Source organism: Chiloscyllium plagiosum, chromosome 1, assembly GCF_004010195.1.
Source record: "Chiloscyllium plagiosum isolate BGI_BamShark_2017 chromosome 1, ASM401019v2, whole genome shotgun sequence".
In the NCBI taxonomy this organism is placed as follows: Eukaryota; Metazoa; Chordata; class Chondrichthyes; order Orectolobiformes; family Hemiscylliidae; genus Chiloscyllium; species Chiloscyllium plagiosum.
The window spans coordinates 153,309,088-153,332,732 of record NC_057710.1 but is presented as its reverse complement, the minus strand read 5'-3'; the positions used below and the strand labels follow the sequence as shown (position 1 = coordinate 153,332,732).

Here is a 23,645-nt window from a genome sequence, read left to right as displayed (position 1 = left end):
TCCTTGCATTGAAGTATACACACTTGAGCCCATCTCTGTGTCTGCAAGTACTCCCTGTCAGTACTACCTTCTCCACAGCCTCCCTACAGTCTTGGGCATCCTGACACACAGCTAGCTTACTTGCCTGACAGCCTATGCTCCCAACGTATGCTCCTCAAATCCTGCCTTACAGCATCGTAATTTCCCTTCCCCCAATTATAAAATCTACCTTGTTGTGCGCACCTATCTCTCTCCATCACCAAGGTGAAAGTCACAGAATTGTGGTCACCATCACCAAAATGTTCACCCACTAACAAGTCCACCACTTGTCCCGGTTCATTACCGAGTACCAAATCCAATATGGCCTCCCCTCTGGTTGGACAATCTACATACTGTGTTAGAAATGCTTCCTGGGCACACTGCACAAACACCGCCCCATCCAATCTACTTGGTCTAAAGAGCTTCCAATCAATATTTGGGAAGTTGAAATCGCCCATGACTACTATCCTGTGGCTTCTGCACCTTTCCAAAATCTGTTTCCCCATCTGTTTCTCCACATCTCTGCTGCTATTGGGGGGCCTATAGTAAACACTCAACAAGGTGACTGCACCTTTCCTATTTCTGACTTCAGCCCATACTACCTCTAAAGGCAGATCCCCCTCGAACTGCCTTTCTGCAGCTGTTATACCATTTCTAATTAGCAACGCCACACCCCCTCCTTTTTTACCACCCTCCCTAATCCTACTGAAACATCTGTAACCAGGAACCTCCAACAACCATTCCTGTCCCTCTTCTATCCACGTTTCCGTGATGGCCACAACATCGTAGTCCCAGGTACCTATCCATGCCTTAAGTTCACCGACCTTATTTCTGTTCCTTTTCTCAGTGGGTAGTAGATGGGGTCTAACTCGATATGATTGTTGATAGAGTTCCAAACTGGAACTATGACCAGGTAATCTGTTTCAATGATGTGACCACTCAGAGCACCCTTTTTCTTTTTTTTAAATATACTGCCATGGGCTCTTTCACATCCACCTAAAAAGACAGACTATGTCTTGGCTTATGTCATCTCATCTGAAAGACGTTCCTTGCAATGAAGCACTCACTCGGTAGTGAGACTGAAGTTTTAACCAAGAATATGTCCCGAGTGTCTTTCTGTGGAGCGGTATTCAATCTGTGACCTTATGGTTTGGAGGTGTGAATGCTACCAAAGAACCAACGCTGACACCTATGAATTGTCTTGAAAGTTTAAGAACAGCTGGGTTTGTGTCAAAATTGGTCTTCATTATTGCTTTCTCAAAAGGAGGCCTTTTGATAACTTGTATTAATATTTGAATGCAGCAAAAACTGTGAAGAAACCATTAATGTCTGCCAATAACAAGAGGCTGAAATGTTCTGAGATATTTTTACAGGAACTGTTATGTGGTGATATTGGCCAGGTTTAATAAAATTATGTTTAATACATCTGTACTATTCCAATTTCAAACTTTAGTAATTTCTAAAACTGTATTTTAAATATATTTTTGCTTTGTAGGCTTGGTCTGTATGAAATCTAGCAGTTCTGTTGTGGAATTGGTCATGTTGCTCTGTTCTCAGGTAAGTCTTTACAAATAATATACAAATTCAATATACATTTAAATCATGTTATAATGAACTATGTGTTACTTGAGTGAACAGAAATTAAAATAAACTGAGTATTATAGATGTTTTTAGCTTTTATCCTGTTAGTTGAATGCCTCCCTTCCTCAAATTATCCATTTGTATATTTGTATATGATAATACATTGCCAAAATGTGCTTTAGATCTACTGTTATTTCCAATGTATCAAATTTTAAACATTTGTAGGGTGTGTGAAATGCTATTTCGGGTTTTGTTTTGTTCTGATTTTCAGAATTTTTAGGAAATTGCACAATACGATTCCATCTAAATGTTTGAGCTTTAAACAATGCTATAGAAGAGGAGTTATTTACTTTTAAAAGAACGAAGGAATAAGAAAGAGCAATTGTTATATTCTGTGTGGTTATTTATTCTACATTAAGATTGCAACAGCTTAAGCTCTCTATACATAATTTTTATATTTTTTGTGTCCCCATACTGATGTTTATTTGGTTTATTTTGTACTATCTTGGAAATTAATTGATATGTATTCAAAATTTTTCAACATTAGTTGGAGACCATGAATAAAACAAAGGCTATAACTGGTGAGAAGGAGGCTTCAGAGGTCATGGGTTCTGACCCTTTTCAAAGCTTTTGACCTTCATTTACAACCTAAAGGTTTACTTGGCTGACAAATAAGGATAATGCATCATTAATGTTCCTTTGCATCGATTTATTCATTTTAGTGGGTATGTTGCCAAATTTATTTAGGCCGTGCTGACGGATAGGTCATGAATATAAATGAAAGAATCATAGAAGGTGTGAAAAATCAATGCTACATGTTGTCAATATAGTGCAATAAGCACATTTACTTGAGAAGAGCACACCTAATGGATCTTGGGATAAACTAGTAAGCACAACAATGCATTCTTGAATGTAGTTCAGCTATTACGTAGACATTATGCAAGGTGGAATTTATGAGAAATATAAAAGGAATTGAAAATTTTGTCAGGTCAAGTAAAAACTGCAATAAAACAGTTTGGTGAAGGTTACTGCTTAAAGCATATTCACATTTGTTTTGGCTTGTATTGAGAATTAAATCAGTTTCTGCATCACTTCTTCTGTTCCTTGAATAGCATACTGATTTGCAGGACTAATGCTTACCAGATTTGAGGTATAGTTATATGAATACTTAGCTGTAATCAATGAACTTCATGATAAATTGAATGTTTTTGAAAGAATACATTTAGAAAGGAAGTCTAATTTGAATAATTCAAAAGTATGTCCCTGTGTCTCCCTCTATCTGGCCATTGTCCCTATCAGTATTTCTGCCTCTGCATTCTCCATTCAAGGAACCGGGTCGCCACCTCACTTCCATATTCTCTTTCCAGTTCTACCACTCCCATTTGCTCAGTACCTGTCCCTCTCCCCTGGCCTCCCCTCTCGCTATCTTTCCCTTTCTCTTGCACCTTCAGTCCACAGTTTCACTGCCTTTGTTCTTTTCCTTTGTCACTGCCATGTCCAATCTACCACCTTTGTCTCTGAGTCTGTCTGTCTGGCTCTCTCTCTATCTCTCTATTTGCCTCTGATGCTCCTCTGCTTCTCCTTCTGCACTATCCCCCCTCCCTGGTAGAGTAGTAATGTCACTGGGCTAATAATCCCAGAGGAGAAAGTGAGGACTGCAGATGATGGAGATCAGAGTTGAGAGTGTGGTGTTCGAAAAGCACAGCAGGTCAGGCAGTTTCCGAGGAGCAGGCGAATCAACATTTCGGGCAGAAACCCTTCTTCAGGAATAATCCAGAACCCAAGGCGACTGTCCTTGGTACGTAGACTTGAAGCCCACCTTGGCAAATGGTGAAATTTGAATTCAATTTTTAACAAGTGTGGAAGAATAAAAATATCAACAAATTGCAACACAGTGACACCGTTGATTGGTGTAAAAACCCATGTGGTTCACTAATGTCCTTAAGGACAGGCAGTCTGCCATCCTTACATAGTGTGGCCTACGTTTGACTCCAGATCCACAGGAATGCAGTTGACCTTTGGTCCCCTTGAGTATTTAAGGATGGGCAATACATGCTGGCATAGTCAGTGACTCCCACATTTGAATGAAATAAAATGTCTCCTATCTCACTGGTTGCACCCTGCATGCTGCCCCTTCCTGCTTTCTTGCAGTTGCACTTCCCACTTACTGCACACAGGGAGGGTTGCTAGAAGAATCAGTCAGCAACACACTCTTGAAGCTGCATTGCCAGCTTTACCTTAGTCACCTTCACCGCACACAGTCTTGGCCTTGGACACTTGTGGCCATTCTCTCTCATTTTTCTCTTGCACCTTGGCATTCCCCAGTACAGTTCCACTGCCCACAGTCTATGCTGTCAGCACACCACCCCTCTGCCCCACTGCACTTGCTGGCAACCTCACTGTGCTTTCCTGTCATCACCCAATGCTCTCCCTATTGTACCTCTCATGTTCTCGCGGTTGTCCCGACTGTGTTTTCCCTGTTTCCCCCACTACTCGGCAAGGTGGTTAGCACTGCTGCCTCTTGGCACCAAGGACCCGGGTTCGATTCCCGCATAAGGCAACTGTCTGTGTGGGTTTCCTCTGGGTGCTCCGGTTTCCTCCCACAATCCAAAGATGTGCAGGTCAGGTAAATTGGCAGTGCTAAATTGCCCATAGGGTTAGGGTAAATGTAGGTTAGGGGGATGGGTCTAGGTGGTTACTCTGAGGGGCAGTGTGGACTTGTTGGGCTGAAGAGCCTGTCTCCATACTATGGGGGATCTAATCTAATGTACTATCCACGTCATCCTCTCCTCTCCAACCATTGCACTCCCATTTGCTCTTCTTACCCCTTGCCCATTTCCCACCCTTCTCTGTATATGATCTGCCACCCTGTGCACGCTCCCTGTTGCTCCCCACTGTTGCTGCTCATTGTGCCTATTGACGACTCATATTCTCTTTGTCTCCTCCCTGTTTCACTGCCTCTCTTTCACACTCACTCTTGCTGCAGGCCAAGTGGGATAGAAACGGGCACCTCAAGTGGTTAAACTGTATTATTTAATGAAGTCCATCAATATGTACAGCACCACACCCTGTCAACCTCTCCAACCTCATGTAACATGATAACTATCCAAACTAGGAGAAAGTGAGGACTGCACATACTGGAGATCAGAGCTGAAAATGTGTTGCTGGAAAAGGGCAAACTATTCAACCAACTTGGCAACAGCTAGCTGTAAACCTGAATGTGGTTGATGGCCATTTTAAATTCCCCTAGTCTAAAGAATGTTCTCACTGCCCCAGCTTCCTCTTTCACTCTTGCTGATCCTCCACTCCCTTGTTCTTGCCACCCTCCCTCTGTCTCCCTTATCCTTGAACTTGCAGCCCCTCCCTCTCCTTTGCACTTGCCATGCCTTCCTGGTACTTGGTCTTGTTGAACCTCCCTCACTCTCGCTGCTTCTCCCTTTATCTTGCTGCCCTTCTCTCACCCTTGCTCAATCTGTTGTTACTCCCTTGTCACCTGTCCCATTGCTGCCTCTGCCTCTCCCTCACTCTTAGAAGCCCCATCACCATCACCATTACCATTCTTTGCTTTCACCCTCAGCAACAACTCTCACTTTCGCATCTTTGTTTGTGCTGCCACGTGTTCTCCCTCATGCCCTGTTTCCCATTCCTGTCTCTCAAATTCTGTGGTATACAATTATGTACATTGGATCATATATTATGTTGCACACCTCATAATTCATCCCTGAAAATGCATTTTTTGGATTTTGTTTTACTGATTCAGCAGCAACTAACATCCACTGGATGGATTCCAAAAGCTAGTGCATCTATTTGTCACAAATGTCAGACCTGTTTCATGCCGCTCTAATCACATGGTGGATGTAAAGATTGATTTCTGGGGTTCGTTCCACTGATTTGGGGGATGGTTGGTTTTTGACATGAACTGAAAACGTTTCATGGCAGAATGTAAGGATGTTTGCTATACAATTTAGTTCCTATGTTTTTTTAAACTAACGGTATGATCCTATGTGTGTTAAAATTTTGCATCATCTAAAGCAAATGGCCAGGGTCACAAAAGCAATTTATTTTCTAATGAAAAGGACAGACCTTGTTGACATGAAAACTTGAGAGACCTGGGATAAGAATTCACCCAGACTCTTGGAGGATGTAGATATTGGAGAGTGTGATGTTGATTAATTTTGGGGTGAGATGTGGTGGGATGTGATATTTTCATTTTAAAATCTTAATTAATTTTGTTGTGTAGATGGAGTGGGATGAGTGTCAAAGATCAAAAAGCTCGGGTCAAAAAATCATGTTTTTAATCACTCAGATTAGTCTTCTCAGCATGAATCCTTCACATGTACCATTTATTGTGCTTCAGAACAAAACAACTGTTTTATTGTTGAGCAGAACGACAACGGTTTCTTGTAATGACTTTTCTGCTGAACTTTGTTCTTAAATCTTTATAGTTGTGTGATTTTTATCAGGTGATAATTGCTTCTTCAGTAAGGTTAACATATTTTGAAGTGGTTCTGGTTAATTGAGCTTGCTTAAGCTATTTTGACAATGCAGTATTTTCTTACTTATGCACAATCCAACTTGTATCACTTACAGAGAATCTGAAACTGATCATGGTTATTACTTTCAAAAGCATGAAGTGGTGAGGGTAAACATTATTCTTTTCCCTTGCTTTCTATTTTTAAATTGAAGTGAGAAATATGTTCTCAAGGTTTTGTGGGTGCCATTTGTGAATAGTTTCATGTTACGTTTTTTATTCAGAGTGTGAAAGAAGACATCTTTTTGCCACAGTCTCTCGCAATATGCAGAAAAATTGTATAAGCAGCTGATGGCAGTTGTGTTTTAGTTAATGAATTAAGACGGCTAGATTTCCATTATTTGTATTTTAACATTGCAGTTTAGTATTCATTGCTAATCATAGAAGAATGCTTTTAATTTGGTCTCTGTAGAAAGTGCCTTGTGTGCTAAGAAGTCCTTTTATTCACAGATGCCAACCAATAAATTTGTAGAATCATTCTAACATGATAAATTGAATTGCCTTTTTTTTGTATAAACTTGTCGCTATTTTTAATATATGTTTGGTGAAAGTAGTATTAAAATGCTTCTTATCCTAGTAAATCTATTTTCAGTAAGCTTAAATAATTTAAAATATACAGTTTTGATATGTTCTAATTGCAACTGTTTTGTTTTGGAAGGAAAGATGAACATTCATGTTAAAAATAAAAGCAACCTATGAGTTGGTTCCTGCAGTCTACAAGCTTGCTTTTATCACTTATTTTTGCATTATGGCATGGGGAGTTTCTCATATTTGGTTAATAATATGAGAATCAATACTAAAGACCATCCAAATAACAAACCTAGTTTGTGAATGCAGTAGTATATCAAATGTAGTGGAGAGATGTAATTTTATACAGCAAGGTTTTGTCCAATTTTCAATGCTGTCATACTTGGAATAATGTATTGTTTCAACATTAATGTTTTCCTTTCAAGTAGTTTGAGCTCACAGTAGTAACTTTGTTTCTTTAAACTATCATTATGTCACTCAAGGCCACTTTATCAATGCTTTGTTGGCCCCATACTAATTCAGTCTGACACATATTCCAATAACATTACCTCAATTCCAGTTTTAAAGCTGAATTTATTGCTGTACTTTTTGAAGTGCATCATTTAAAAATGGTTTCAACCCAAAACATCTAATAAATAAATAATGTGTATGGCTACTCTGTAGTAGATTTTCCAGACTAGAAATCATTCCATCGGATACTGAACAGTCCACTATCAGAGCAGCCTGTCAGATAAATCTTATAGTAGCTGAATTCATGTCCTGTAAATCACATGTTATTGTCTGAGCCTTCTGCCAGGTCATCTATTCTTTTCTCATTTATCAGAAGCAGATGTACTGTATTACAAAACTAGTCTTAAAGTACTAGGTTTCAGCCAACCCTTCGTGTCTGAGATGACAGCTTGGTTTCTTTTCATACAGGAAAGAAATTCTTAAGAAATTTTATTAAAGGATCAAACAAAAATATACTACGTTTAACCTGGTGAAGTGTATACAATTGCCTGGTATCTATTTGGGGAGCATTTTTCTCTCCGTTCTTGTAGGACGAATAAAAATCTTACCATCTTAGTTTTAGTGTAGTTATGGTAATGATAAATACCTTAATCCGGTCTTTCACTTTTAATCTTAATACATTAAAAAGCCTCCTTTTCATTTATTGGAAGTGCTGAGGCTTGCTAACATTCTTTGACCAGTATGGTTTTGAAAATAGTGTTGAGAAATCATCTTAAATGTTCATTGCCTATCTCAGGCTGAATGTCTCAGAAATAGATGTAAAACTTTTATTACATAGTCTATAATCTTTTTAAATGTTCAAGCAAAAGGTATTAAGTGTTACTGCAACCAAATGGGCATAAGTTCCGCATATTTTCTTGGCTAAAAGCAGTAATCTTGCAGCACCTGACAACAGCGAGAAAGTGAAGACTGCAGATGGTGGAGATGAGAGTTGAGGGTGTGGTGCTGGAAAAGCACAGCAGGTCAGGCAGCATCTGAGGAGCAGGAGAATCGGCATTGATGAAGGGCTTGCGCGCGAAACGTCAATTCTCCTGCTCCTTGGATGCTGCCTGACCTGATGTGCTTTTCCAGCACTACACTCTTAGCACTTGACAGCAGTGTACCGAAAGAAGTAGTTATTAGAAAGTCAGTAGCATAGTAGTAATGCCACTGCTGAAAATGTGTTGCTGGAAAAGCGCAGCAGGTCAGGCAGCCACTGGACAAGAAATCCAAAGGTAAGGTAAAGTAAAGCAAAGAACTGGAGATCTGAAACAAAAACAAATTTCTGGAGAAAGTCAGCAGGTCTGGTAGCCTGTATGGAGAGAAAGCCATATTGGGTCTAGTGACCCTCCTTTAAAACTGAAGTAATCCTAAGTCCCAGGCTCCTGCAGCAGGGGCACGTATACACAATGACAGGTAGTGGAATTTAAATTCCATTGATAAATCTGAAATGAAAAACTAGTCTGGACTGTGAGACTATTGTTTTGTGCGACAACTCATACTGATGTTGTTTGGGCAATGAAATCTACATTCCATATCTGTTCTTGCTACATGAAATGAGCTGTCAGAGGAAATGGTGGAGAATGGTATAATTACAGCATTTTAAAAGGCATCTGGATAGGTATGTGAATAGGAAGGGTTTAGAGGGATATTGGCCAAATGCTGACAAACAGGACTAGATTAGTTTAGGATATCTGGTCAGCCTGGATGATTTTGGACCAAAAGGTCTGTTTCCATGCTGTACATCTCTTTGACTCTATGCGACTCCAAACTCAGACCATGAGACGTAGGAGCAGAAGTAGACCATTTGCCCCATCTAATCTGCTCCACCATTCAGTAAGATCATTGGCTCCTCCCCATTAACCCTTGATTCCCTTGATTTAAAAAAAAAATCTATCTCAGCCTTGGATACACTTAACGACACAGTTTCGATTGTTCTCTGTGCTAAAAAAAAAATCACAGATTCACTAACCTCTGAGAAGAAATTTCTCCCCATCTCTGTGAAATGGGGCAATTCTTTACACTGGGATTTCAATGAGATTTCTCCTCATTCTTAACACTAATGAGTTCATGCACAGCCTACTTTAGCTGTCCTCAAGCAACATCCATTCCCAGGATCAACTGAGTGAATCTACTGTGGACTACCTTCAATGCCAGTAGATACTACTTCAGATAAGGACATCAAAAGAGTATTCCTGGTATCATCTAACAAGTTTATTGTATAGCTTTAGCAAGACCTGTCTATATTTATACTCTGTAACCTTGAAGTCCTTGTTACCTGCAGCACTTGGATTCTAACCTTTCGTGATTTGCGCACAAGAGCATCCAAATCATTGTGCTGCAGTTTTCTTATAGGCCTTTCCCACTTAAGTAATAGTCACCTCTCATTCTTTCTGCCAAATTGCACAATCTCATTTTTCCATACGTTATTCATCTGCCAAGATCTTGCTAACTCACTTAACCTGCCAATATCCCTCTACAGATTGCTTGCGTTATCCTCAGTACTTGCCTTCCCACCAATGTTTGTGTCATAGGCAAACTTGCCAATTACTACATTCACTTCACTTCCATCATCCAAGTCAATATATATTGTAAACTCTTTTACTTTCAGCACTCATCCCCCTGGTTCTCCACTCGTTACAGGTTGTCAAACTGAAAATGGCCCCTTTATCCCAATTCGCTGTCTTTTACTAGTTAGCCAATTTTTTATAGACCCTGTAATATTATCCCAAATAATACGGGTCTTGTCTTAGCCTAATGTGTGGTATGTTATTGAACATCTTTTGGAAATTCAGATATACAGCATTGACTGGTTCCCCTTTATCATTCCTATTTATTACTTCCTAAAACTTGTCAGGCATAATATCCCCTTCATGAAGCGATATTCACTCTGCGTGATTATGTTATGAATTTCTAAATGTGATACTTTCACATCTTTTATAATAGACTCTTCAGCATTTTCTCATTAACAGATGTTGAGCTAACTGGCCTGTAGAATCTTTTTTGGTCTTCCCTCCCTTTTTTGAATAAAATATTATACTAATAACTTTCCAATCCTCTAAGATATTTAGAAGTCACACGACACCAAGTTATAGTCTAACAGGTTATTTTAAATCACAAGCTTTCGGAGCACTGTTCTTTCGTCAAAGTAGTGCTCCAAAAGCTTGTGATTTCAAATAAACGTGTTGGACTATAACCTGGTGTTGTGTGACTTCTCAACTTGTCCACTCCAGTTCAACACTGGTACTTTCACATCATGGCTAAGTATTCTTGGAAGATTAGTATTAGTGCATCTAATATCTCTGTCTGTTGTTTGAAATCCTAGAATGCAACCCAACCGATCCAGAGGACTTGTTGGCCTTAGCCCCATTAGTTTTGCCTGTAATTTTTCTCCAGTGGTGGTTTCTCTTTCCTCTCCTCCCCTCCATCCCCTTGATTATTACTTATTTTGGAATGCTGTTAGTGTCCTCCGCCATGAAGACTGATAGAAAGTATTTATTCAACTCTTCTCCATTGCATTTTCCTTGACCCTCATTCTCGAAGGGACCTATGTTAACTTTACTTTCTCTCTTCCTCTTTGTGTTCAAAGAAATTCTTAAAGTCTGGTTTTACCCTCTCCTATTTTTTGGTCATCCCTTTATTTGCTTTTAAAACTTCGCCAAACCTCTAGTTTACCCACCCTGATCTTTGATACATGTATTTTTATTTCAACTTGATACAATCCTTAACTTTTATTTAGTTTATCCCTTTCCTAGCATTCACATTCCTCATTGGGATGCATCCTTAGACTCATGAATTATTTTGTTAAATGTCTGCTGTTGTTCATCAACCATCTTTTCTCCTAAACACATTTCCCATCCACTCCAACCAATTCTGCCATCATTCCTGATCTTTTACTGTGAGATAATTTATTAACCCAGCTCCATTGGCTGTTTTGGATCTAGAAATGTGCAATCTCTAGTTGGATCTGTAGCAATGTGGTTGATTCTTAAATGCCTTCTGATACGACTTCACAAGTCAGTGTGGTACCACAGTGCTCCAAGGCCTTAATAAAAGGAATGAACACTTGATCTCATCTGAGGCACTGAAAATAACACCAGCAAACCCAGTCCTGTCAACCATGCAAAATTATTCTTAGTGTGATCCTGTGCCAAATTTTGGCGATCTGTCCCACAGCCTAGCCATTGAACCGCTTAAAATAGTCATACTCTCAGAATCTTACGTTACAGACACTTGTGCAAGTACTACATCATTATCCCTAGTTAGGTAGTGTCCAACTGGCAGGACAAACTCACCAGAGATGGCAGCACAGCACAATTTATACCCGTGCTGCCACCTCTCAACTTAAGAGAAAGTTGCCGTGAGAGTCGTTGGCTGCAGATTCCCTGACTCATCAAACATGGACAAAGGAATCTTCTGCTAATACCACTTACCATTCATCCCTCAGCTGATAAACCAGTTCTCATCCATGTTTAACACCAATTGAAAAAAATACACTGTAACCGGGAGTGGAGATTTCAATGCCTATTGTCAAGAGTATTTGAGCATTACTGATCAAGTCTGATTGTTCTTTGGAAGGTAATGAAGGAACCAACGAGGAAAATACTTGATCAGTTCTCGCCAATCCACATGTCGCATCTGTCTATAATAGTATGTGTAGGAATGACAACTGCACAGTCCTTGTGAAAAGGAAGTTTTGATTTCGCATTGAAGATGGTCCCGGTAGCATTGTGTTACACTGCCCATATGCTGAATTGGATAGATTTCAAGCAGATGTAGCAACTCAAAAGTTGGGACTTTGCACTGCTGTGCTGCCACCTCTGGTGAGTCTGTCCTGTCAGAGTACGACGTACTGAGGGATAGTGATGTGGTGTTTGCAAAAGATATAATTTTGAGAGTATGACTACTTTAAGCAATTGAATGTCTAGGCTACAGAACAGATCTCCCATCCATGAAGCTTGAGCCATCAGCATAGCAGAATTTTATTCAATCACCCTCTGTAACCTTGTGACCAGACATATTGTTATCATGGTTAATAACCTCATTCTCAGGGCATAAATGTTGGTGTTAGAGTAATGTCTTTGTTCCAGCCATCATCATCCGCTTCATTAATGACCTTTGCCCCATCATAAGGTTAGAAGTAGGGATCTTTGCTGTTGATTGAATGATATTCAGCACCATTTGCAACTCCTCAGATAGAGATGTAAAAGAAAAAAACTGCAGGTGCTGGAAATCTGAAACAAATGCTGGAGAAACTTAATAAGTTGGGTAGCATCAGTGGAGAGAGAAAGAGTTAACATTTAGAGTAGAGTATGACTCTTCCTTAACTTCTGAAGTTATACTGTGTTTCTCTGTCCACAGGTGCTACCAGATCTATTGTGTTTCTCCAGCATTTTGTGTCATCAGATACTGATGTAGCTCATGTTCATATGCATTGTCAAGGTTTTAGGGGAAGATTTGGTGGGGAGAGTGGCGCAAATTAAGGAGTGAGCTGGGAAATGTTTTTTTTAAAAAGCGAGGGTACCGGGAAGACATTTTACCTGAAACGTTGACTTCTCCACCTGATGCTGCCTGGCTTGCTATATTCTTGCAGCCTATTGCTTGTCTATTTTTCATGTCCACATGCAGCAAGGCTAGGACAGCATCCAAACTTGGGTTGATAAGTGGTGTGTAATTTTCATGCTATCCATGTGCTTAGGTAATTGTCATCTACAACAAAAGAGGATTTAGCTATTTCCCATTGACACTGAGGAAAGGTTTGGGAGGGCAAAATGATGACTTTCAAAATAAAAGGATATTGTGGCATTGCGGGGCAACAATTTTGACAATGATACCCAGCATGGGACAGGATGGTACAGACCATACAAGAATAATAAGATAGCAAATAAGGACAAAAAGGGAACAAAAGGTAGAAAGGCAAAACCAATGGTTGTTTACTTGAATGTGCATAATTATAATATAATAAATTAATTTATGGCACAAATAGTCAACGGGGATGATCTTATGGACATTACAGAGACATAATTTTGAGGAGATCAAAGCTTGAAATTAAGTATTAAGGGGCATGTCCCTTTAGAATAGGTATGATGGGAAGTGTAGTGGGATGATTTTTTTTAGTATAAGATGATAGATTTAGTACAGTAGCAAGAAATAATTGTGGATTGGATGATGTAGCAACCATATAGATGGAAGTACTCCTGAGTCACTTTAATCTTCATGCCGATTTAAAAAATCAAATCAGCACACCTGGCCGCAAAGAAGAATTCATAGAATATATTCAGGATAATGCCCCAGAACAGTACTTTCTGATTCAACAAGGGATCAAGCTATTTTGGTAATGTGTAATGAGGCAGGTTTAATAAATGATCAGAGTTTAAAAGGTTGTCTAGGGAACAGTGACCATAAAATGAAACAAAATAAAACTTTTGCATTCAGTTTGAGTGAATCTTGGGTTGGAACCACTCTAGGAGAAAGTGAGGACTGCAGATGCTGGAGATCAGAGCTGAAAATGTGTTGCTGGAAAAGCGCAGCAGGTCAGGCAGCATCCAAGGAGCAGGAGAATCGATGTTTCGGGCATGAGCCCTTCTTCAGGAATGAGGAAAGTGTGCCAAGCAGGCTAAGATAAAAGGTAGGGAGGAGGGACTTGGGGGAGGGGCGTTGGAAATGCAATAGGTGGAAGGAGGTAAAGGTGAGGGTGATAGGCCGGAGTGGGGTGGGGGCGGCGAGGTCAGGAAGAAGATTTCAGGTTAGGAAGGTGGTGCTGAGTTTGAGGGTTGGGACTGAGACAAGGTGGGGGGAGGGGAAATGAGGAAACTGGAGAAATCTGAGTTCATCCCTTGCGGTTGGAGGGTTCCAAGGCGGAAGATGAGGCGCTCTTCCTCCAGCCGTCGTGTTGCTATGGTCTGGCGACGGAGTCGTCCAATGACCTGCAAGTCCTTGGTGGAGTGGGAGGGGGAGTTGAAGTGTTGAGCCACGGGGCGGTTGGGTTGGTTGGTCCGGGTGTCCCAGAGGTGTTCTCTGAAACGTTCCGCCCACTTGCAGAAGGGTTCCACTAGGAAAGGGATAAAATGGATCATGGCTAACCAGAGAAGTTTAGAACAGTATCAAATCAGAAGAAAAAGTATACAGTGGTGTCAGTGATTAATAATGAACCAGAGGATTGAGAAAACTAAAAAACCAACAAAAGGTGACCAGAAAAATAAAGAGGGAGAAAATAAACTGCTCTTAGCAAGGCTAGGGAAATATTAACGGGGAGCCAGGAAACGATAGATGAGTTGTACAGATACTTTACATTAGTCCTTACTGTAGAGGTTACTAATAATATTTCCAAACCTAATAACTGCTAAGAAAGAAAGTATTAGTAAAACTAATGTGATTAAAAAGCTGATGAATCCCATGGACATGATGGCTTGCATCCTAGGATGTTAAAGGATGTAGCTCCAGAGGTGGTTGTGCACTGGTAGTAATGCTCCAAAAATCTTTAGATTCTCAATGCCCCCCAGGATTGGAAAACTGCCAATATCCCACCCTTATTCAAAAAAGGAGGGAGACTATTGCAGGTAATTGTAGGCCATTTAGCTTAATGTCTGACATTGGGTAAATATTAGAATCTATTATAAAGGATGTAATAGCAGCACATTTAGCAATATATAATTTGATTAAGCAGACTCAGCATAGCTTCATGAAGGGGGAATTATGCCTGACATTACTTGCTTGAGGAGGTAATAAGCAACATAGATAAAGGTGAACTATTGTGTATGTAATATATTTGGATTTCCAAAAGCCATTTAATAAAATATCACACAAAAGGCTTCTTGAGCCATCATTTTGGAGATGCTATATTAGCATGAATAGAGGATTGGCTACCAATAAAAGCCAGAGATTTAGAGAGTTGAGATAAAGGGGCATTTTGTAGGTTGTAACCTGTATCTAATTGAATGCCGGAATAATCAATGCTAGGGCCCACATTTATTTATAATGTGTCAATGACTTGGGTGAGAGAAGTTAATGCACTATTGCCAAGTTAGCAGCTGACACAAAAATAATTTGGAGACAAGTAGTAAGGGTGACTACTTGTCACCCTTTTATAGAAGAATACAGATAGATTAAATGAATGAGCAAGGATGTAGCAGATATAACGTGTAAAATTTGAGGTTGTGCACTTTGGCACGAAGAATAGAAGATTTGAATGGGGAAAGCTACAGCACAAGGATTTTGGTTTATTGTACACGAATCATAAAAAAACTAACATCTATGTTCAGCAGTTAATAGAGATGGTCAATGAACTGTTGGTCCTAATTTCAAAGTGAATCATAAAATCCATACAGTGTGGTAACAGGCCATTCGGCCCAACAAGTCCACACCAACCCTCTGAAGAGTGTCCCACCCAGACCCATTCCCCTACATTTCCCCTGACTAATGTACCTAACCTACACATTCCTGAATACAATGGACAATTTAGCATGGCCAATTCACCTAACCTGCACAACTTTGGACTTTGGGAGGAAACCAGAGCACCTGGAGAGAACCCGTGCAGACATAGGGAGATTGTGCAAACTCCACACAGTCTTGTGAGCTTGGAATCAAACCTGGGTCCCTGGCACTGTGAGGCAGCAGTGCTAACCACTGAGCCACTGTTGAATGGAGTATGAAAATAGGGAGACAGACCTCTGCACATTCCAAACCTCACCATCCCTCTCAAACCACCAACTCCAACCTATCTCCCTCTGAACTGACTGCACTGTGCTGTCAGATACAACCCTGACTTTGTAATTAAGCCTGCCCAATATGGATGGTGTTGTTGTCTAGCATACTCATCTCTACATTGCGGAGGTTGAGCACCAGCTCTCAGATACTTCCTGTTATCTCCATGCAGCTGTTGAGCCCACCAAAAACTTAAACTATACAAGCGACTAGTCAGACCATGGCTGACTACTGTGAACAGTTCAGAATACTGTGTTCAGAATACTCTGAACAGTTTTGGACTCCTTAATTAAAGGAAAATGTACTGGCATTGAAGACATTCTCGCAAAGGTTCTTCAGGCTGATACGAGGTATGGAGGGATTGTCTTATGAATAGAGGTTGAGTAGGTTGGGTCTGTACTCGCTGGAATTAGGAAGATTGAGAGACAGCATTATTGAATCATACAAGAATATTTGGGGACTTAATGGTCAGAATCAGATGTCCAAAATGCCATAGGGATCACACACTTAATAAAAAAGGTAAATTTAAGATACGGCAAGAAAGTTCATAGTGAAAAAGCCCTCCAAAACTGGATGCAGCTCAGACTTGATATCTGAAAGGCAAACATTTGTTCAATCAAAAAGTAGGGAAGTGTTCAAATGCTGTCACAGGAACTAATTACCCTTGCCACTGTTGACTGCTATTCGGTCGACTCTATGATGGGCTGCCAGTAATGAGTTCCATTGGTATTGTAGAGTCTCCGAAATCACACCAGTTATTACAGTATTCCAGACATTGTAATGAATTACAATAGCTCTCCATTTGCAAATGAAGAATTCAGGTGCTTCATAAGTGATTGGAAAATTCAACACTATATACCATCTCCATACTATCCTCTGTCAAATGTCAAGACTGAGCTGGCAGTGAAAATCAAAAGTGATTGTAAAGAAATGGAGCTATTTCAACATTTTATTGCATAAGGTAATCCTTGAGTGGGGAAATACACTTACCGAAGGCACAATATGTAGTTGAGTGCAAAGGCTGATGTCATGTTGCTCTCAGACTACTTTTCTAATAGTGAAAAAAACCTGAGAACTCGAAAGTAGCCATAGCCATGTTACAACTCAAGTTGAAATAGCATAACGCCTCATTTCACTTTGCTAAAATTGCTCATTCGTTGCCAGAACTGATCATTGGAGACTTGTTCCCAAGATGACACGACTGTCCTTTGAAGAGAAATTGTACAAACAGGGCCTGTATTCCCTAGAGTTTTGAAGAATGTAAGTTAGTCTTTTGAAACTTCTAAAATATTTAAAGAGAGAGATGAGATAGATGCAGATGTGGTTGGAGAGTCGAGAACCAGGAGGCGACATTTAAAAATAAGGAGGATGCCACTTAGGCCCAAGATTAGGAGAATTCTTTTATTACTTAGATGACTGTCAACCTTTGGAATTATCTCTCAAAAAGGGCCATGGATGCTCACCCTTTGAGTATGCTTAAGGTAGAGTTGAGAGATTTCTGATTATCTGCACAGTTATGTAGATGGGATGTGTAAAAAGCATTCAGATGTTCAATCAGATATGTTAATGTTGATTGGCATGGCAGGCACAAAGGGCAGAGTGGCTTATTCCTGTTTCTGCTTGAGTCTGTCAGAGTACAACTATTCAAAGCTTTTAATAGAAGTCAGTCTACATTGTAACTTCGGGCATGTGCAGAGCAGTTGTCACCTCAATTATCTGTGGTAAATGTAAAAGACCAGATATATTATTAAAATTGAAGAACACAATTAGAGAAGCTGTTCATTTCAGCAGATCAGAAAGGGTGATCTCACCACCTGCACAGAATGCAGAATGGATATCTGTTTCATAAAACCACAAATTAAAATGGATCAGCAACAACAGTTTCCATAGTTTAAAAAGAATGCTCCCCAGAGAAGGAATGCCAGCCTAGGAACAGTAGATAAGTCATGAATAGTGAATGACAATGCCTAAATGTACAGTTAGGAGACCTGTTAGGATGCATGTGTTAACACTGACAAAAGCGGAACTATCCAGAGTGCAAAAACTGTTAATGAATGATGCCGTTTGTGATAGTGTTTACTAGGTAACTTGTAACTGAAAATGCTGGAGCATGCTTTTTTTTAATGAAAGGAGGGATGTTTTCAGAAACTCAAAGGTACTCAGCTGGCTTGCTCTTGTCATGTGACCTGCGTCTTTGCTGTAAATGCCTTTCTGCGCAGCCTTTTGCTAACCATTAAAACATCAGTTGAAAAGGTTGCCATTTAGAATTCTTTCCCATCTGAGAGTGGAGGCTGGATATTAAATATATTTATTTCAGGCTGAATTCGATGTAGTTTTGATGGAATGGAAATCGAGGGTGAAGCAGTACAGAAAGAGAATGGAGATGAGACCACAACCAGATTAGCCACGATATTCTTGAACCATAGATTAGGCTGAAAAGACCAAATGACCTACTCAGCTTTATTCTCAAATCTTTATAAGGAAGCAGTCCATGCTCACTTGCTGCAATACCTGAACAACACGTGAGTGACAAGTAACATTTGTTTCAAAATATATTTCAAGTCAGTCTTCAGGGAGCCTTCACTACACTTGACGATTATAATTTTCCAACTGGTATCCTGACTGAGATGAAATATGCAAGAACAACTTGCAACTTTTGTGATTCCTATGGCTCACCCCACATAAAAAGTATTCAATTAACCTGGCAAATTCGAGAATAATTGGGTTTTCTTTATCTTTAAACATGAAATTCTTCAGTGAATAAAATTAAATATGTGAAAAAAAGAGCAATGTCTGTAGCCTTGGACTTGATTTCCAGGAAGAATGATCCGAACAGAAAAATATGCCTTTTTACATTTTCAGAAGATTAAAATATTATAATATTTGTGGCAAGGGTTCTTTTTAGGATGCCAGCCCTTTTAGATGCAATTATTCTAATAATTGGAGCTTGTTTTCTCTCTTAAAGTAACATCAGAAAATAAGTATGAAACCTCAATGTTTTAATTTTGATATTTTCTTGCAGCATTTGCTGTGTGTATAAATTTTATTTGTAAGAATCTATACTTGGAACATATTGATATAATGACTAAGACTTTACATTTGTCTTTCATTAATGATAACCAACTGTCGAAGAAATTCTTTGGACTCACACCTTGAGCATTGACAGACTTTATTGCATGATATCATAGGGAGCACACCTTTGCTTAGTACGGTCTGGTGATACTCCAGATTGCCGCTGATTTATGTAATACAAAAGATGCCGAGCTGACAGTTTCTCAGGACTGTACATTATGAGCTATTGTTCTCAGACCTTGAGCCAAGGCGCACACCAACTACTACATTCGCCTGTTGAGCACGTTTGGCTGAGTTGTGCCTTCCAAAGATGATCAGTTCATGAGTTATGTGGGAAAAGCATAAGTTATATGGTTGTTACAGAATGTTGTAGAAGGCTAGGGCTACCCAGAACAAGGGGCCAAGCCAGGTGAGTGCAACACCATGGCTGACCAAAATCTTTGCAAACAAGCAGTCCAGCAAAAACAGCTCCCACATCATCCTAAAAAGCTTATAACGATAAAAGAATTATAATTAATTTAACCATTGAAATCATATTACTTGCATACAAGTTGGCCTTTTTAAGTTGCTGTGTTTAAAAAGAAATTAAGAAACTGGGTATTTAAATATATAATCAGTGCTCTCCAAAAAGAAAAGTCTTTTGTAGGATGTGAGCAGCACTGGATATGCCAGCAATTGTTCCGGATCCCAAAACACCTTTGAACTGAATGACTTGCTAGGCCACTTCAGAGGGCATTTAAAAGGAGACTACATTGTTATTGGTCTGGAGTAATGCAAATGAGCCGAGGTGAGAATACCAAATTTTGTTTCCTAAAGGACATCTCTTAATAGGTAGGTTTTTGTGTAAATCAACAATAGTTTAATGGTCACCACTGCTGAGACTAGCTTCAAATTCTAGGTAGATTTTTGTTAATTAAATTCAAAACCAGCTGCTGTATTGACTTTGGACCTACCCCCCCCCTCCACCACCACCACCAAGGTGGTCTCCTCAGTGTTTAGATTATTTGTCCGTGAGATTACAATTATACCACTGTCTTCCTGTTGCTCATCAGTAATTTTCAGAGCTATTTTCTGCTGTAACTTTGGAAAACCAGCAGAACTTCCCACCCCCAAAATAAGTCATCTAGATAAATTGTCGCAATATTCTGCCCTCTTTTTCACCAAGCTTCCACTTGCTAGGAGATTGAGAGAACACCCATAAAAATCTCTTTGCATTTATCAGCTGTGACAAATTAAAGCACAAGTGTTATACGTTACTCTTGTATATAATTGCTTTTTTTGGGTAGCGCATGCACTGACAGAATTAAGCTCGACTACTTGTGCATTATTGGAATAACCTCCAAGACCAAAAGAGTGAAGTGGAATCTTAGGTTTGGTTATGATCCTGAATAAAAGCTAACAAGAAAATTAGATGGTTTCTAAGACACAAAAACAAATTTTGGTGATTGTATGAAGGGAGGTATTTGTAAGTCCATGGAAAGGAAAATGTGGATAATGTGGGGTTTAATTTACCCCAACCTTTACTTAATCTGCCAGTGCTGTCATAATTAACCCTCATTCGCCAAATCTAGGAACCCCTTTGATATACTTCCAGATTCAAGTTATTTTCTGATGTTTTCAAATTACAGTCATGTGATTAGTGTCCCCAGAATCTGTGCATTTTTTAAACACCTCCAACTCTGAGCATCACAAAAGGTCTGCTGGCTTTACTTCTCAATAAATGTACATGCAAAGTTGAAGAATTCTGCTGAACGTTCAAACTGATTCCATTACAAAATCCATTGCACAAGATTTATAGCTGCTCACAGCCTTCTGCCAAAAAAGCAAAGAACTGCGGATGCTGGAAAACAGAAACAAATTTGTTCTCTGATATTTCATCACCATGCTAGGTATCATCATCAGTGAGCCTCTGATGAAGTGCTGAAGTTCTGTCTCACTTGCTATTTATGTGTCTTGGTCTGTTGTAGTGGAAGATATCACTTCCGGTTCTTTTTCTGAGAGGTTGGTAAATGGGATCCAAATCGATGTGTCTGTTTATGGAGTTCTGGTTTGAATGCCAGGCCTCTAGGAATTCCCGTGCATGTCTTTGTTTACCCTGTCCCAGGATGGGTGTATTGTCCCAGTTGAACTTGTGTCCCTCTTTGTCGTAAGTATGGATGCTAGTGATAGTTGGTCATGTCTTTTGGTGGCTAGTTTCCTGCCCATCTATCCAATGTAATGTTTGTTGTAGACCTTGCATTTTGTGTATGACATTTGTTCTGCTGGTTGTTGGTATGGAGTCCTTTAAATTCATCAGGAGCTGTTTCAGTGTGATAGTAGGTTTGTGGGCTACCATGATGTCTAGGGGCCAAAGTAATCTGGTCATCATTTCCGAGATGTCTTTAATGCATGGCAGGATGGCCAGAATCTATGGGCGTGTTGTGTTGTCTTGTTTAGGTCTGTTGTGTAGGAATCGCTGACTGTGCTTATGGGTACCCATTGTTCCTGAATACGTTGTATAGGTGTTTTGCCTCAGCTTCTCGTAGTTCCTGGGTGCTGCAGTGTAATGTGACTCGTTTTAATAATGTCCTGAAGCAGCCCCCTTTGTGGGTGTTGAGGTGATTGCTCCTGTAGTTGAATATCTGGTCAGTGTGTGTGGCTTTCCTGTAGATGCCGGTCAGCAGCGCTCCAGTGGCTTTTTGTTCTACTGTTACATCTAGAAAGGGGAGTCTGTTGTTGTTCTCTTCCTCTTTGGTGAACTTTATACCAGTAAGGATGTTGTTTATGTTTGTAGCCTTCTCAATGAAACTCCAGGAAAGCCACAATGGAAAAAATCAGTTGAAGGGAATGATCATAAAAGTGAAAGCAAAAGATCTGTCAAAAGTTAATGCATGTGAATGCTATGGCTTTAGAACTGCTTGTCACATCAATGGAAAGATCACTGGTGCTTTATAGATAGACGGTACCTTTATTGTGCAAGACAGGCATCATTTCCATGCTATTATCATGGCATATTCATATGTTCATATTATTAGAGAAGTATAAATCAAAACAAACTAACATCATGTGACACTTAATTCTTGCAGCTCCCTGCTGGTGAAAACTATGAAGTAAAGTTGAACTCTTCATAACAGGAAGTAGGCCAAAGGGTTAAGCATCTCCTAAAGTGAAGTATGCTTTAATATGACACCCTGTAGCTTTTATGGCTTGATAATTTACTTGCAGATCTGAAAATGCTGTAGCATAGTCTTGAAATTCGAAACATTATTTGTTTAGTTTCTTGTTAGCAGTGTTTTTTTCCCTAAGTTAATCATCTGAAATGTGTTTCAGAGATTCTAAATTTTAAATGACAATAAATGCTTGACAGTTTTGACCAGTTATATGACAGTTGTTAAAAAGTGAGTGTATTTGAACTGATGTGAAACTCAAAGCTACAAAGTTAAATTTCAGATTTGAAACAGCAACTGCCACTGCACTGTGACAAAATGGACATTCTTAAAGTTACCTTATGGAGCTTATAAGGTTTGACATTCTCAACTAGTTTGGTGCCATCTGTGATTCCTATTTGGACATGTACTTATGAGCGTTACTAGAAGTCATCAAACAATTTCAAGCAAGCAATTCTACTTTTTTTTTAGTGAGTTGTCAAGCAGCTGCTGTAATTGAATAGTTTTAAAAATTATTTTAAATGTAGGTTACTCTTTTGTATATCAGGATTCCTTGTGAGTAAAAATGAAATGCTTGAAAATAGGCATGGTAATTTCAACATATAATTTCAAAATCTGTTACAAAAAAAAACCACAACAGGTATTTGCAGTCATAGAATCTTGGAATGGTTGCGCAGAGCAGAAAAGGAAGTCATTTGATGTGTTGTGTCTATGCTGACCCTCTGAGGGTGCATATCACCAAGTTACCTCATCTTTTCCCTGTGCCCTGACACATTTTCCACTTTTAAAAATTGTTAATTTCCATTTGAATGCCTCAATTGTACCTCTCTTCACTATGACTTTACGCATTGCATCCAGATCCAAACCACTGCTGCATAAAACAGTTTCTCCTCATTGCCTCTTCTGACAATTACTTTAAACCTGTGCTCTGATTCAGAATCCTTCAATCAGTGAAAACAGCTTCTCCCTACTTGCTCTCTAGATTGAATAACTTCCAGTCTTCTCTAGGGAGAACAGTCTCAACTTCTCAAATTAATTTGCCTAAATTAGGTTCCTCATTACTGAAATCAATGTCATTAACTTTTTCTACACTCTCCAATGCTGCACTCTTCCAAAAGTGTGGTGTCAGAACTAGATATGATACTTCATTTGAAACCGTGCCAGTGCTTTATATAGATTTAACAACTTGCTTGCTTTTTGTGCTCAAAGTCCCTATTTATTAAGTCCAGATATTGAATGCTGTATGAATTGTTCTCTCAACCTTTCCTGTTGCCGTTCATGATTTATGCACATATTCAGAAAAGTTCCTCCTCTTCTCCATGCCTTATTAGAAATCTATTCTTGATTTTATATGTTTCCTTTCTTCTTCTGACCAAAATGATCACTTCAGACTTTCTGCATTCTAATTCACTTTGCTGCCCATTCCACCAATTTGTTTAGTACTAACCACTTTCACTTCATAATACTTTTGTATCATCCTCAAATTTTCAAATTGTGCTTTGCACGTCACATTCTATCCCTCGCAGTATCATAGAATCCCTGCTTCATGTTTAGGTGATGCAAACATAGCAAGAAAA

General features: G+C 39.4%; 1 protein-coding gene across 2 annotated transcripts in view; it reads left to right on the top strand.

The window, feature by feature from the left end:
- Window positions 1-23,645, top strand: part of lrba (LPS responsive beige-like anchor protein) — an 875,634-nt gene that overhangs the window by 263,476 nt on the left and 588,513 nt on the right. For both annotated transcript variants that reach the window (XM_043699606.1, XM_043699616.1), the window contains exon 33: window positions 1,514-1,575. In XM_043699606.1, the coding sequence (XP_043555541.1) occupies window positions 1,514-1,575 (62 nt within the window). The remainder of the gene's footprint in view (window positions 1-1,513; window positions 1,576-23,645) is intronic.